Raw genomic sequence first — 16,685 nt, forward strand, 5'->3', positions numbered from 1 at the left:
AGGGAACCCAAGCATTGGCTCAGAGCAGAGACGTGCCCAGAGCTGATGCAGCACAGCAACCAAGCAGCTTTTCAATCCTATTAATGCCCATCTGACATCTCCCTTGGTGCTTTAATGACTGCTAGGGACACAGAAGTAAAGACCTTGGTCATGACACATGCTCCCCTCAGTGCTCTATAATCCCCGGGTCAAACCCACTGGATGGGAAATGCAGGTTTGTCTCCTTACCTCCACTTTCTATGAGAATGTCAAACAAGTCATCCATCTGCTGGCTGGAACAGCCATTCTCCTGGGGAGAGCAAGCACAGGATTAGCTTCCTATTACAGGGGAGCTTCCCTCCAGCAAGACACTTGGCTGCTGGCTCTCCTCCCTCATCCCAGTAACAGGGCTGTCACTGCATGGACGGCACACAGACCCATGGCACCAGACTCCTCCATGATCCCAGGCTGGTACTGGAGGCAAAGGTGCAGTCAGCAACTGCTCTAACACCCACTGGGCACTGAGCAGTTTGGGATCTTTTCCTGGGCATAGGATCTTCCCCAGGCCCTCCAGAATGAATTTCAAGAAGGAATTTGGATAGGAAGGTTCAGAAGGGGTTGTTCTGTCTCTGTTCTCCTTCAGTGGCCCAGGTCAGGAATCTAAGTGGAATTAGAGCAGCACCTTTCCTCCTGTTCTCACCTGGGTCTTTGGCTGCTGCTTCATGGCCTCTTCATAGCCTGGTGGCTGTTTCAGTGGGACTGAGGGGACAGGGAGAGGTGGTGGAGGAGGTCCAAAAAGCGATGTATGCTGCTGCTTCTGCTGCTGCTGCTGCTGCTTCTGCTGCTGCTGCTGCTGCTGCTGCTGCTGCTGCTGTTGTTGCTCCAGGTCCATCTGGGAAGGGGAGGGGGCAGCAGGAGAGCTGGGCTGGGATGGGGGCTGTGCAGAGCAAAGACATAAGGAATGATCAGGAAAAAGCTCATGGTTTCTTTAACGAATGTCACTCCTTCTCTTGCCTGGGCATCGCTCCTCTCAGCAGCCTGGCTTCTGTGCACTCCATGCACTATGCACCGATAACACAGAGACAGACTTCCCCTCAACTCAGCTGGAAATCTCTCACTGATATTTTTTATGCTAAGACAACCACACCACAAACCACCATCAGGCTGCTCCATGATGGGGAAAGCCTCATTGGTCCAAGTGGGGAACTCCAGGGACTTTGGAAGAGGGCACTTCCCTCACTTTGTTCAGCCTCCAAGCCAGGCCCTCTCCTTCATCCTCCCCTCTTCCCCTCCAGCACTTGCTTTGGGGACACAAGCAGTGTCAAATTAGTGGCAAATTCCACAGCCTGAGGGTGTGAAGATCACCAGAGCACTCAGCAGTACCAGACGTCTCCAAAGGAAACCCCAAGTAGTGTTGCAGGAAGCAGAGCTGGTGACTCAGCTTCACCAGATGAATCAGCACACTGCTGCCCAAAAGAAATGTTACCATGTGGATGGGGTCTTTGCCTCTGCAGTGGTTACAAGTGAACCGCATTGACACTTGCTCTGCCAGAGCAGTGATCCCCAGGCAGTTTGAGCCTTTTACGTGTTGATGCTCTACCTCATCCTGTTTTCCCTGGAAATCTCTCTGTCTGCTCTGTGGCTTCTGTGTACAGACGCAGCCCCAGGCGCCTGCCCACTGAGCTGCTCTGGGGTTCTCTGTCTGCCTGAGAGGGGCACAGGTTTTCAGGGACGCTCTGTGGAAGCCATCGAGGCAGAAAGGCTGCAGGTTTGTAGGAGCTGAGAAAGACAATGTGCCGTGTAACAACCTGCAGGCAGGCAAAAGGATTTGGGGAGTTGCTCCAGATGCCTCCACAGCATGCAAGCCAAGGGATTCTAAGGGAAATCAGTTTCTTCATTTACCTTCTGCATCTCCTCAAAGGTCTCAACGTGAACTAAGCCACCGAGCCTTTGCAAAATGGGTGTCCCGCTCTGACTGTGCTAGAAATTAATCCTATCTTTTTATCCTTTCCAGGACCTGACTCAGAAATGATCCTCCAAAGTCTAAAAATTCTTTGTAGAAATATTTCTGTCTCTTAGTTACATGGTAGAGAGCAAGCTAAGTCATCCCTGATGTGGGCTAGCAAGGGAGGAGGTGCACAGCAGGATGTCTTTACAGCTGTCACTTGGAGAAGGGATGATGCCAGAGGTGCTCTCTTTCTCCAGTCTGCACTGCAGATCACAAAGACACAATGAACAGGTATGGTCTCTGCAGAGCAACCACCTCTTCATTTCAGCAGCAATCCTTCAGGAATCGTGAGCACCATTACAAGCCCAGGCCGCCCACTCTGACCTTTCATCGTTTTTAATTGGTAGAAACCCCTGCAGAAACACTGGCTGATATTTCACCCAGCTATGGCAGAAGCTGCTGTGAGCCCTCACTGTGATGATGGGCTCTGACCAGGAGTGGGTGAATGTGTTCCCTCCCAACCAGTGCTACGAACCTTGCAGCAGGCAAAGGAAAACAAAGGGAAAAAGCAAGCAGGCGGCACGCTACCTTTCTGACAGGTTGGTTCAGGCCTCTGGGCTGCTGCTGCTGCTGCTGCTGTGGTGTGGGAGGCTGAGGAGTGCTTGCAGGTGGCTGACACTGCAGTTGGCTGGAAGTTTTAGTGGGCGATGATTGTACTCTCTGGAAAGAAGAAGTGAGAAACTGTTCCCCTGACACAACATGGAGATAATTGTGATTCTTAAAGGATTTATGAAGTCTGTTTGTCCTCACTCTTTAATCTTTGTGAACTGCAATCATTCTGTCTCACCAAGCAGAGAAATCAAAGTGCAGCAGGATTTGGCATCCTCGATGAGGAGGCAATGCCAGGCTAAGCCCCTTGGCTCTCCGTGGCTTCCTCGGAGTGGCAGCACTGCCACAGCACCTACCGCTAATCCATGCATTTCTGCAGCAGCAGCTGGAGCTGCAGTGTGAAGGGTGATGCTGAGCCCTGGCATTTAGCTGATTTGCATCTCGCCTGCTGCACAGCAAATGCAGCCTGCTCAGGGCCTGTCACTGATAGCAGACACTGCCACTGCTGTGCAGCAGGCGCAAGAAATGTGGCAGCAGAGAATGGAAACGTTCCCTGATTCCGTGGAAGATGCTGGAGTTTGACTTATGCCATAAAACATATTTATGCCTTCCTGGAAAAAGCTCTTAGAACATTTCTGCTAAGTGCTGGATTCATGCCAACAGGGGAATAGTGGATCATCGCTGATGAAAGACGCTGCTAACCCTGAAATATTGACGTGCATTAAAACAGAGCAGTCAAGATGCAAAAGTCTGCTCTGAGGGTCTGACTTCAGCTCTCAGCAGACAAAGTGATGGATCTATCACTCTGAGTACAATCTCTCCAATAAGGAACAAGGGGTGAAATACACCCTGCTTTTTCTACTGCCACAGGCACAGTTGTTCTTTTGAGAAGTAGCAAAATGTGCCTACAAACCCTTGTCTTCCAAGCCTGAGATCTTGCCTCATGGGAGGCAGAACTGTGTGTTTGTGAGAGCGCTGGACAGCCTGTGTTGCACAGACATGCATTGCTGTACACAGCTCAGCACTGCCAAATCACAGTCTTTATGGTGAAGATTTACTTGCACTGCTCTGATGTACATAGCCATGAACTACTAGCCACCATCACAAGTGTCTCGGGCATTTATTTTGGCATTCTCTGAGTTGAATTTCCAACACAGGAAGTGATCCTATGGTAACCTAGACCCTAGCGTGAAGAGGAAGAGGGGAGTCCGACAGCGGCAGTGGGGTTGGGATCTGAGCCTACCTGTGGGGTCGGGCAGCTGCTCACTGCCTTCCCCTGGGGTGAGAGGCCCTGCCTCTCGGCGCTCTGCTTGGTCACGGTGAGGACGATGTGGGTCCCTGTGGAGTCGGTGATGAGGGTTGGAGGAGGAGTGCCCTTGATCAGGGCGCTCCCTTGCTGGCCAAGGAACAGCCGCGGGCTGTGGGACTGGCACGGCGGCTCTGCTTCCGTGGCTGGCACCTCCTGCTTCACCATCACGGCTTTCTTTGGCACTGGGCTTGGGTTCGAAGTGTCCATTTGGCTAGAGGTTGGTGTGGGGTTGAATTGGTCGGTTTGGCCACTGGATTGCTTTGCATACTGGCAGCTCGGAAAACCGTTTTCACTCTTGACCTGGATACCAAATGCTACTGGGTTGGAGGCGAGAGCTGTTCCTTCTCCCGCAGCCGCCGGGGCTGGTAGCGACTGCTGAGCGCGTTTCTCCTGCTCCAGCTGTAGTCTGAGCATCTCAACCAACTGCTGCTTCTGCTTCAGCATGCGGGTGAGCTCCTCGATCTGTTTGTCCTTTTCCTGCAGCATCTGATCTTTGTCCCTAACTTCTGCATCCCTGCTGTTCCCGGTGCTGCACCGCTCCGACCTGGGTGCCGCGCTGACGCTGCAGGAGGCAGACTTGGAGCTCTCTTCCTTCACCAGGAACTGCACTGGAGACGCTTGCAGGGTGAGTTGGGTCAGAGGCGAAGTCACCATCTCTCCAAAGGTGTCCCCAGTGGCTGAATTCTCATCCCCTGTGCTCATTTGTGAGCGTTCCGAAGGAGTGGGAGAAACAGGCGGAGTCGAGCCGGTGCTGCCAAACTTCATCACACCACCACCAGTGACTGTGGCCACAACTACTTCTGCTGGTGCGATGCCAGTGGTGACCAGGGCTGGCCCCGTGCTCAGCCTGGCAGCTGGGAAAGCAACCACTACCTCAGCAGCTTTGGGGAGAATGGCTGCAGTGCTGGGCTTGGGAGTGGAGGCTGTTTGGCCGGCTGCGCCGTTCTGCTCTTGGTAAGCTCTGAGCCGCTCAATCAGTTCCGTCTTTGTGCCCGAGACAGGCAAGGCCCTCAGCTTCAGCTCTTGCTTCAGCTCTGCCACCTGATGGGGGTTGAAAGAGGGCAACATTAAGACAGCAAGCACAATAACCACAACTATTATCAGCTGCCAGAGCCCTGGGGCAAAGGAGCAAGCTGACCCCCTGCAGGCCAGCAGACTTGCATCTCAGGTCCAGGCTGCAGGGCAGCACTGCCAGCTGTTAGCCTTAGCTACCACCAGTCCATGTCAGCTCTGCTCCAGGGCACAAACGTGACTCAGTGCTGACTCTCATCACTGACAATGGCAAAACAAAACAGCTGTACGATTCCACAGGACTGAGAGCAGCACCAACTTTTACCTTCATCTCATCCAGGTTGGCAGGGAGAGGGCCTGGTTTGCCCACTGCAGCATTACTGTTTTGTCGCATCAGCCCACCGGAACCAGAGGATACCGAAGATGTGCTATTGACTGCAGCAGAGAGACTGCGTATGGCTGGGGCACTGGCACCAGTCTGCTGCTCTCCTGGAGGCCTGCAGGAAGAGAGAAACCACAGCCATCGAAATCAAGGCAGAAAGGCACTGGAGGCTCTCAGTACAGGAGCAGCCTGCCAAGAGGATCTGTGTACCTCTGTATGCCAACAATCACAGAGGTCCAGAAACACCCTAGGCATTAAAGCACGCCTTTGGCTATATTCATCCCTAGGCTATACCCATCTCCAACATTGGCCCTTTCTGAGGCCCACTATAACCCAAGAAGACCGAGTGCATCACACACCCGTTCACCACACCACACACGTAGAACACAATGTGTTTGGTAATAGCACTGGAAAGGCCTTCCTAAGAGAGTGCTACACCTAGGACCCATACTTTGGTGGAGCTGGCAGGATGGTCTGATAGTTGTAGTGCTGCTGCTGTTGCTGGTTGAGGATCTGAAGCTGGAGAAAGAGTTGCTGCTGCTGCAGTATTTTGGCATAGGATGAATCCATGGGAGGAGCTCCTTTGTCCTGCTTTTGGTCCGGAGGAATATACTGATGATATTTAAGCTTCTTGACTTTCGGCTTCAGCTCCTTGGCTTTCTTACTGCGCTGAGACTTCTCACTAGCAGACTTGGGCTGGCTTTGCTATTCAGAAGAAAAGAAGGAAGCAAATAAGAATGGAAACCCTGAAATAACACAAGGCCCCACATAAACCAGAAAGCACGCTGGGATTTTTGTTTCAAAATTCTCCACATTTGACCTCAGGGTCTTTCCACGCCTCCCTAACTCAAGCAATACTACAGCCACAGCACCCACAGGAGCACTGTAACACCGCTCACAGCAAAGCAGCCATTCATCTTTCCCAGCACACCAGACCACTCGTCCATCAGGCTCACTAACTCTAGTTATAAATAACACCAACTGATTCAAAACGTTCTGCATTTAGGACCCATTTCACAAAAGGTAAACAGCTCACGGAATAGAAGAACCTATTAAATATATTGCTCAAATAGGGTCAGAGGAAGACACTGGTATATAAGCCTTCTTAGCTTCTGTTAACATAGCACTTTCAACTCCAAGTCTTCTTCAGAATAATCATCTCATCTTTTTTCTGAATACACCAATGAAGAAACCATCCAAAATACCTTAATGAGCGTCGGTGGGGGCTTGGCAGCAGGAAGACCTGCTCCATTGGTAAGACTGGGGGGCAGAAGAGGTGGAGGTGGCAGAGGCGGGGGCGGCTGTTCAGGTAGGAAAAGTGTTTCATTGGAGTCTGCACTAATCTGCAATTGGGATGTACCCTGCAGGGACAGAGAAAGGCATAATGAGAACACGAACGAGGAGGGAAGCATTTTAACAGAGTGGTGGGAAGTGCCCACTTAAGGGGGAGCAGCAGAGTATTCAAGTGATTAATTAGATTCCTTTGACCCACTCCATTTGTCCCCAAGAAGCACCACAACTTCCAAGGGCAGAGAAGGAATCAAAATCCTACACTTGCATGTCCAGCTTTGCTTGCCTGAATCAGCTGCACGCCTGCCCAGCCTGCCTCACCAGCCAGGACTGTCCCATTCCCCACATGACACCACTATGGGCACTTCTGAATGACCAGAGGACATCACCGGCGCCACACGCAGCTAAGACCCCTTGTGAAATCTCACTGATTATGCTGTGACCTTTTCGGAGTCTCTTAGCCTTGCATTTTAGGATCCCTTGCCATGAATCAGCAGTAGCTCCAAGGCACTGAAGGAGGCCACCACGTTCTCACCTGAGCTAGCGATGTGCCAGTGGTGGTAGGGAGAGGGTCACAAATCCGTGAGTCCATCGGCGATGGGACAGACCCCTGGGACTCATGGCTGGCTGGCTGTTCTGGGGAGAGGGCATCACTGCTGTCCTCGTCGAAGGAGGAATTGTCTGCAACCTTTGGGTAGTTCACCTGTCCAACTGAAAATACAAACATTGCCCATGGGTTTCCAAGTGGAATTAGAAATCGTTTCACTTGCCACTAGATTTTTCACAAAGAAAATGAAGGCATGGAGAACTGTGTCTGAGTTAAAGTATCATACAAAAAAGAGAAAATGAAACCCAAGTTGGATCCATTTGAAGTGTTTATATTCATCTCTGCTATCAGCAGAATGCACAGATGTGGACTGGGGTGAACCACTTCTCTTGCTTCTCCACAAGATGAGATCAAGAAGCACAACACGAGCTACTGAAGCCAAACCCAGAGCTGAAGCACGGCCTATTTGCTGACCATGTGGCACCAAAGAAAAAGGTCAGTGTAGGGCTGAGTCATGCTTTCTTTGGTGTTCACCCTAGGTGGTGGAAGATAGAATCACTCTTCAAGACAGAATCCTGAGTTGTCCTCTACTCTTATAAGCAACAGGGTCTGTGGATTTAGTGGCCCTGACTGCTATTAACATTTCTGTCTGTCTACACATCCCACATACAGCAACTTATCTCAAATTAATCCTGGTAAGCAGAAAATACTATCATTTGCATCTAACATAACTGAAATCCATGGAGATGTGTTCTGCTCAGAGTCAGAAGGAAGCCACTTCTCTGATATGCCAGCTCACAAGCTCACTCTTTCTACTCTTCTGCCATTTCCTGTGCAATAGTTAAGCCAGGCCTCCCCCAGCACTGCTCTTTTCCTTTTTTTCATGACAAGTATGCAGCCTTGCTCACAGTTGTGTTCCATCTGTCTTTAAAATAGCTGTGTGTGTTTGAGGGAAAGAGTAACCACAGTCGTGCACAGAACGCCCAGTCAGGGGAGATGGGAAAGAGCACTGCTGAGGCGGTGGGAAGGCTATTCCTCAGCATTCCTTACAGCCCTTGGAATGGCACTGGCATGATTTACATCTGTTCTGGTTTATTTTTAAAGGGGTTGGATTCTCTGAAGTTTGTAAGTTCACAGACAGCTTTTGTTTCATCACACCTGTTTGTGTTCTGTCTCCTTTCCTGATGTGAGTCACTCAGTGGGATCTCCCTGACCAAGGTTGCTGATGTGTCAATATCAGGGGAAACTTTTAATGAGAGAATCTAGGGAATGCAATCTACAGCAGTCTTTCAAGCCCTCAGGGTATGTAAACACTCTTCCAGTATTCTGGGATGTCTACACTCTTAATTTAATGTCCACAACACAATTTAACATCTCTCTCCTACTATCTGTTCCAGAGGGCATTCTGTTTTGCAAAATCCTGGGGGCTGAAAGGCTCTGAGATGGGAAAATAAGAACAATGACGGGATTGCACTCTCTTAAGCAGGCAGGCAAAACGATAGGATATCACAGACACCATGGGCAATGCCCTCCACACAGACCCTCCTCTGGCCTCACCTATAATAGCTTCCTTCAGGCTGGATTCCACAGGTAAGATGTTCTTCTCCACCAGCTCCATGGGACCTGGCCTCTGTGCTATCTTCTCATTGAGGTCATCTGCTAGCCTGGCTCTCTTTAGCTTCAGCTGCTTAGCCTGCAAGGAGGGTTCAGCTGAGGTCTCTGTTCAGGGAAAAGCAAATACAATGGCATCAGTTCAACAATGACCAACCTACGTACTTTAGCAGTACCTAACTTCTCTTTACAAAGGTAATTGTTGATAATGGTAGATAGTTGTATAGGAAAATAATGGCAGATTACACTAGATAACTACATAATATAGAGATATTATAGATAATATGTAAATTGAAGTTATGAAGATACCATAACAGCTCCTGTGACTCTAGATTAGGATAAACTCACTGTTCTCAAACTAATGTCACCTGATTCTCATTCATCTTTTCCCTTTCAGTTGTGTCCAAAGATGTGGTACTCAGCAGCAGGACAGTACTCCCTCTCTGAAACTGAGGTGCACATTGATTAGATCAAATTTGCCTTCTTCCCACTTCAGTATTTTACAGTGCCATCCCCTAGCAGAAGAGCAGTGCCCATTCTATTTCATTGTGGCTCAGCTGCGCAAAACTGTACAATCTGAGTTTACATAAGAGATTCTTCAGAGATTGTTGAATCACTCCCAAGAAATCACGCCACAGGCCTGTAGCATGATATTCTGCCCACTCCCAACTAATGGAAAGATTTGGGGGTTGGAGACACAAGAGAAAGCTGCCAATAAGTAGTTATGACAAATCTTATTGTTGGTGTCTTCCTCTTCCATGTGTGCTGTACCTTCCAGAATGTGCATCCTAACCAGCTCCGATCTCTCTGGCCGGGACCGGATTTTCCGTTTCAGATAGTCCTCTGTCTGCAGCAAAAACAGACAAGCAAAACCAATTTTAGTTGATCAGACACAGGAGATAAGCTTGGACAAGCAAGAGAAGTAACCATCTTTAATTGCTACTGAAATCTCAATAAACTCTGAAGAAGGAAGGGGCGTATCAGAATCCCAAAGCACCACAGAGCGAGTTTATTCTGAAGATGACCTTCTACTGGACATTCCCTCAGTAAAAAAGAGCACTGCTGCCCTATGGAACTGAAACTGGAAAGGATTTTCTCAAGACCTGAAGCCTTCTTTTTGCCTTTTACGTAACACCACTAGCTTATGCCAGGGTGAAATTCCAGATGTTTCCTTTCACATTGCAGCATGAATATATCGTTCCATTGTTCACAGCAAGTACTTTCATACGCTGTTGGCATTTGGCATGACTTGTGGTTCGGGCATATTCTCATTTAAAGACATGCTATTCATTAAGCTACAGACCCTATGCTCTTCCGTGGCAGGCAAATTCTAAATGCTACCAAGACCCACTTCCAGAGCTGCTTTTAGCAACATCTTTGAAGAATGTGCTATGGATGGAGTGATGTATGGAGGTGGCCCTGTTACCCTGTGCATGTCCCAGGAAGGGAACCAGGGTGCAGTGGGTAACAGACTGCTAAGTGCTGGCCATCGGAACTTGATGACCTTGAGAGGAAATAAACATCAAAGTCAATCAATCAGAGAACTCCATCGTACTTGCTTAGGTGCCCACACCAGAATGATAACTTAGTAAGAAGGGTTTATTAAAAAATGGAGGAAAAAGCACAAGCCTTTGGGACACTGGTCTTAATGCAGAATCCATTGTTCCAATCCTTCCACCAAACTCAAAGTGCTAACATGCCTTGCAGGTTTTTATCACAGCCATGTTACTTCTTTAGCCTCATCTTGCTTTTAGTTTTAAAACAGAACTTGGCTCACAGTCATAACAGGTTTTATTTCCCTGTAGACTAATCAGAAAGAAAAAAAAAGAAAAAAAAAAGACCAACAAACCCCTCTCCTCAGAGGCCTTCCGAGGAACAGAAATCACCAAGAAACCCCCAGTGAGCAAAGGTGAAGTGTGGATGGTGACGCCTAGCTCAGGCTTGCCTTCCTCTTTCTGTAAAGCCAGAAGTCTGCATGATCTCAGTGCTGGCATGCTCTCTATTAACTAAGTTTTCTGTTTCTAATGTCCAAGAGAAACAAGTGCATGTGCACACAAGAAAAAAATCACACATTTTCCTCAGAGGTGGAATCAGCTATTTCAATGACATCCACATTACTGAAGGCAGACACTATAAAAATAATAACATACAGTAAATGAATGACAGGAAGAAAAATATCAGTGACCTCCAAGGAAAATCTAGGTACTGTCTTCAGTGGCTTTTAGTTACAACTGTTCACTGGGGAGTAACCAGCACCACAAATAAAAACATCCCACCCAAAACATCTATAACTGCACATTCAGAATGCAAAGGATTCCCTTCTGCATCGTGTGGGATGCCCAAACTGCAAGACAGACTGCTCCTGATTTCCCTAAAATCTTTGGGAGCATATTGCATCTTACCCTGGCCCGTTCCAAACTCCTTCTTTGTTCGTGAAATGCAGCTGGACTTTTCAGAGCTGTAGAAAAAAATCAAAAAAACACATTTAGAGAATGAGTACAAGTGATGAAGTTCTCTTAACACAAGTCCTTCCAGGCCAAACAAATTAACAAATAGCCCACAGCAACTGCCTCGAGCATCTTCCAGCACACGGGACCAGATCCCAGCTGGCATAAAGCTGTATGAACTGTCATATTCTGACAGCACAGGAGCTGACCTGGACTTCTGTGGGCTACACTCCAAGTGCACTATCCACTGTTCACCAACAAACTCCTCCAACAAACTCTTCCTACGAGCTTCGATATGGCACAAAATATCCAGGACCCTTAGGTAAGTGAATGGCACCAAAACAGCAAGGGGATGCATGAGATGGTTGGAAGGATCCTCACGGGGGAGGATCCTAATGAACTGTAAATCCTCTTTACCACCTCTTAATGTCAAAGGAAGCTGCCAATCTTTCCTCCATTTGCACCTGTGTTTTGTGTGCATGCATGGGCTGGTTACAGATTCTGCAGGTCTACAATAGGACATATACATTGCTCCACGTAACAGAAACTACTATAACAACAAGAACACTTGGACAGGAAAGTGCATCTGCCTGCTGACAGATAACCACAACTTGAGGAATTAACAGCAGCACTCCATTTAATGGACCTTCTCGCCCCCCCACCAGACTAGTAAAAAAAGCAGAGCCAAAATAGATCAGGTTTTAAGGAACTAATCCTCCGCTGTCCAGGACCATACTAACCCTAGAAGAATCTCTCGCTCCGCCTGGCTCCTACACAGCACACAGAGCTCATGTCCCATGGGAGAACTGGAGAAAGAGGTGACATGACTTCTAGCTCCGTGGAGTCACTGCCGCTCACTCCTCGTGGTTTTCCCAAATCCACAAATTGCTTGTTTTCCATAACAGCCCCACTGCGGCCTGTGTTCAGAGCTGGCTGAAGGGCACATCACTCATTCCTATTTCTGAAATATCCATATCTGAAACTACCTGATGGAGTTTCTAAATTTCCATCAAGCTGAGCACCAATGTTCAAAGAGCTTTCAGCTTTAAAGCCACTCTGAAGCTCTTTTGAAGACAGAAGTCTATAAACTGGTGCAGTCAGTAACTCCAAAGTGCTGCATCTAGGTCCCACGAAATACAGTCTGCTCATGCTCTTCTTCACTGAAGAATAGTGATTAAAGTACTTCTAAAATGCTACTTCATAATGAAATATCGGAATGCTGTTCAAAAATAAAACCTGTGCATAAATGCAATACAAGAAACTACGTCCAATGCACTTCAAAACTTTTTCCCACAGAATAAAATGGAGCACCAAGAAAGGCAAAATGTTAAGGCAGACATTGTCCCCCTCTACTCTGCTCTTGTGAGACTCCATCTGGAGTACTGTGTCCAGGTCTGGAGCCCTCAGTACAAGAAAGACACAGAGCTGTTGGAGAGGGTCCAGAGGAGAGCCACCAAGATGATCAGGGGACTGGAGCACCTTCCCTACGAAGACAGGCTGAGAGAGCTGGGCTTGTTCAGCCTGGAGAAAAGAAGGCTGCGGGGTGACCTCATAGCAGCCTTTCAGTACCTAAAGGGAGCCTACAAACAGGAGGGGAATCAACTCTTTGAAAGGACAGATAACAGCAGGACAAGGGGAAATATAAGTGAGGGAGGGAAGATTTAGGCTGGATGTCAGGGGGAAGTTCTTTACAGAGAGAGTGGTGAGGTGCTGGAACAGGCTGCCCAGAGAGGCTGTGGACGCCCCGTCCCTGGAGGTGTTCAAGGCCAGGTTGGATAGGGTCCTGGGCAGCCTGGTCTAGTATGAAATGGGGAGGTTGGTGGCCCTGCATGTGGCAAGGGGTTGGAGATTCACAATCCTTGAGATCCCTTCCAACCCTGGCCATTCTGTGATTCTGTGATTCTGTAATTCTGTGATTTACATCATGGGGTAAAAGCAGAATGCAATCAATATGTGAGGAATTCCAGTACCAGAGGAGGTTCAGACTACAAAGAATCATTTGTAGAATAAGTAGGCTTAAATGAGTTAGAACTAACAGCAATGGGTGAGTATACAAATGATGGGGGGCAAACAGTTCCCGCTGAGATTAAAGGTAAGTTCCATACAGTCAAGTTCCATACAAACAGGGAGAAACCACCAGGGAAAGTTTTGCAAGCTGGCCAACAGGATCGCACTGACTGCACATAAATCAGGATAAAAATCTACACCGGAGACGCAAGCAGCAAGCTTCTTCTTGGGTTTCCAAAGGCCCTTTGCCACTAGAACGTGCTGGCATGACAGGAGTGCTTCTCCCTCCCTTTCTTACCTCTGCCGTCAGTATGAGGCAGGACGTGAACTTTACATGACATTTCCCGGGCCACAGCTTATGGTTGCAAAAGTCAACTGCAGGAGTGCAACCAATGTCACAAGTAGCGTAAGAGGAGCCTTCAATAAAGACGAATAAAGGAAGGAGAAAAGCATCCCTGTGATGAAAGCAAAATGAAAACCTCTCTCTCAAATCACACAGTAAGTAAAGAAGTTGAATAAAAGGCAAAGCAGAAGTGCAAGGGGAAGAACCACACACAGAACAATGTCAGTCTCTCCTTTGGAAACAAGCGCTGTGCTGCAGCTCTGCACTGGCAATATGACAGAGGACTTCATAGCTGACCTCTGGAAATGTCAAGAGGGCACAAATCCTTCACTGCTTCCCTCAGCAATCCAGGATGGGGCTAGATGACAGAAGAGCGTCTGTTGTAAAATCCTACTCCATCCAAAATTAACTAAGCCTTGCACATTTTGCTGGGTTTGAAATTACTAAGGAGGGAAGAGCTGGGCAGTACCTCCCCTAACTTTATTAGAGCGAGTGGGGAAAAAAAGCAACAAATCCTTGTGCAGAAGACTGGAGCTGGGAGGCACAGGGCTGCCTCAGGCACAGGCTGAGCAGACACACATCTCTACCAGTTCCCAGCACTGTCCTTCTCAACCACCTGGCGCCGATTCCTCAACCCATTCCTGCCCCCATACCCATTGGCTTGCTCGCCTGAGTGCTCCTTTATCCATCTCACTCAAGATTATCCACACTGACAAAGCTCTACTGTTCCTAACAATATCTGGTATTCTGTCTCATTTTGATCTTGGCCGCAGATGAGCAGCCAAAAGGGTGGAGCCAGAAGCACTGCTAACAGCCCTGGTACAATGCACTGAGGTAGGAAGGCATGGGGCAGGACTTCTACCACTGGTGCAGGGCATGCATACACAGTGCTTGGTACATAATGCAGTAAATGCAACCCCACTAAGTAAGGATGAAGACACTCAAAGCACCTCATCCTTTCCGACTGCACAGATCTGACGTATACTCAACTATAGCTGAACTGTATTCAACTATACTCAACACACTCAGTTACTCCTTATGGTAAGTTGTCTTATTGTTCTTGAAGACCACTGATGACAAAATGCAGTATTACTGCAGAGGAACTATCCGCAGGCTTAGATGTTCATACTATTTGAAAACATTTCTGAATGTTTAACCTGTATTTCCCTCCTTACAATACATCCTCATTATTCCTTGCCTTAGCTTCCATAATTACAGAGAACAACTTATATTTTCTTCCTCTTTGCATTTATCCCAATATATTTGAAAACTCTGGTTCTCCTAGAATCTTCTGTTCTATAAAATGACCAAAGCCAGTTACTTCAACCTTCCTTTACAGAGAACATTTCCCAGACCTTTGCTCATTTACTCTCTTCTGGACTTCTTCCAATTGATCAGCATATTTCTTGGAGCACAGTGTCCAAAAGTGAGTATATTTTCCAACTAGGCATTCTTAAATAATACACACACTAGCTCCTTGTTTAGACAGAGTTACTGGCGATGGTGAATAATGTCACCATTCAGCTGATGTCACCAATCAGCCACGGACCTTCTTTCTCCCCACCTCACCCAAAACCCCCTCTGTGCTCACCCTCCCCATGTGACACCAAGACTTTACTCCAATGCTACTTTTTTACCAACTCTGTCCACAGCTTGGAATTGTCCAAGCATGAAAACATCAGGTGGACCTATACCAAGCACCTTACTCAATCCAAGATGTGAAAAAAGGTGTTAAACATTGTGAATTCCTGAGGAGGAATATTTGTTCCAGTGCCGGGTACAGCCTTAGCAGCGACTTCTTCCCCTCACCACATCCCATTCATTTCTGCCTCTCCACTGATATTCCAGTGGCATCCATACCATGCCAAGAGCAATACTAGGCAACAGTCATCAAAAATTAGCTGCTTCCTCCCTATGGCATGTGCTACTTAGAGTGGTTTGAATCCTTGATCTGGCTGATTGCGTGGCCAACCTTGCTATCTTTGCTAACTTGGGGTGAGCTCCTGATGAGAACAGAGTGCTGCTAGAGGCTGAAATCTTGCTGAACTACAATCACAGTTATTAGCTACTGACAGATTTCCACCTCCTCAGTACTTTTCTACTGCTGATATATCCAAGAATGATTAAGTGATTTCCCCAATGCACCTTTCCCATGAGGTACTCCTTTTGCCTGCCTTTCTGCTTTTCTTTATACACGATATATTCATGTTTTCATCCTCAATAAAGTGAGTTTCCATGTTCTGCCCTCATTCATTCTTGCACCTGAGTCTGGGACAAAGCACGCAAGCTCTCAACTATGCTGACAACATTTTGTGGATTCAGATCACAGTTGTTTTGAAAGAGTTATTTTAACCTGGACTGGTATGCTCATTTACAGCCCAGCTCCACAAATAACTGTGTCAGCACAACAGAGCAGAAGCTGCCCAGCCAGCCAAAGTCAGGACTGAGAGGCTGGGTTTAAAAACCCATTCTGCAGTGGGAGCCGCTGTGAAAGTAATGCCTTGTACTTACTTTCATAGAAACTACAACAGATAAAATGAGCACAGTAAAACTGTTTGATAGAGTAAATTCTTAGCTACAAAACACTATTTTTCAACACAGTCACCACCATTAGCTATGCATTTTTACTGGTGATGAACAAGAGCCTGCGTGCCACACTCATCTAAACTTACACCAGCAGAGGGGACCCACTGTTGTCACTGGTGAAACACAGCACCCACCACCTCAGTATGCTCACTTCCACTGTTTGGTCTCTATAAACATTCAACAAGCATCAATGAATGTCATGGGGACAACTTTTTATGCACGGAGGAATTCAGTGACACACCTCTGCTTTATGTGCACTTCCACATCTGACACCATTTGTCAGACTGCCCCTCTGCTGATCTGTGTTGAACTGCTGGTCTTCCATCTGATCTCAAAGCTAAGCAGCAGCTATGCGGGACTGCCTCTGATGATAAATGCCCTTCTGTACAAAGCACAGATGGAAATTGCTCATCTTTGCTTAAAAGCAATGTATTAATTCCTATGACACAGAGTTCAGAACAGCAATGCATAACTCCACCCAAGTTGCATTTGCAGATATTGAAATGTCAGTAAAGGGAGATACTGCTGCAAGTGGCATGGTGGAGCTGCTTATAAACAAGGTAACTCAAAATCCAAATGTAGGGTTTTGCATCCGAGGAGAAATAACCACATTCAT

The 16,685-nt window shown here is 47.6% G+C and overlaps 1 protein-coding gene across 1 annotated transcript in view; it reads right to left on the reverse strand.

Annotated features, from left to right (window-relative positions):
* Positions 1 to 16,685, reverse strand: part of MRTFA (myocardin related transcription factor A) — a gene marked incomplete at its 5' end in the record, with an annotated part of 95,104 nt that overhangs the window by 703 nt on the left and 77,716 nt on the right. Inside the window, 12 exons of the mRNA XM_079532827.1 lie at positions 229 to 289; positions 680 to 805; positions 848 to 916; positions 2,516 to 2,647; positions 3,780 to 4,886; positions 5,182 to 5,353; positions 5,690 to 5,943; positions 6,444 to 6,599; positions 7,064 to 7,239; positions 8,633 to 8,794; positions 9,458 to 9,533; positions 11,089 to 11,144. Of these exons, the coding sequence (XP_079388953.1) occupies positions 229 to 289; positions 680 to 805; positions 848 to 916; positions 2,516 to 2,647; positions 3,780 to 4,886; positions 5,182 to 5,353; positions 5,690 to 5,943; positions 6,444 to 6,599; positions 7,064 to 7,239; positions 8,633 to 8,794; positions 9,458 to 9,533; positions 11,089 to 11,144 (2,547 nt within the window). The remainder of the gene's footprint in view (positions 1 to 228; positions 290 to 679; positions 806 to 847; positions 917 to 2,515; positions 2,648 to 3,779; positions 4,887 to 5,181; positions 5,354 to 5,689; positions 5,944 to 6,443; positions 6,600 to 7,063; positions 7,240 to 8,632; positions 8,795 to 9,457; positions 9,534 to 11,088; positions 11,145 to 16,685) is intronic.

The sequence above is a fragment of the Tetrao urogallus genome (assembly GCF_951394365.1).
Source record: "Tetrao urogallus genome assembly, chromosome: 1".
NCBI lineage: Eukaryota > Metazoa > Chordata > Aves > Galliformes > Phasianidae > Tetrao > Tetrao urogallus.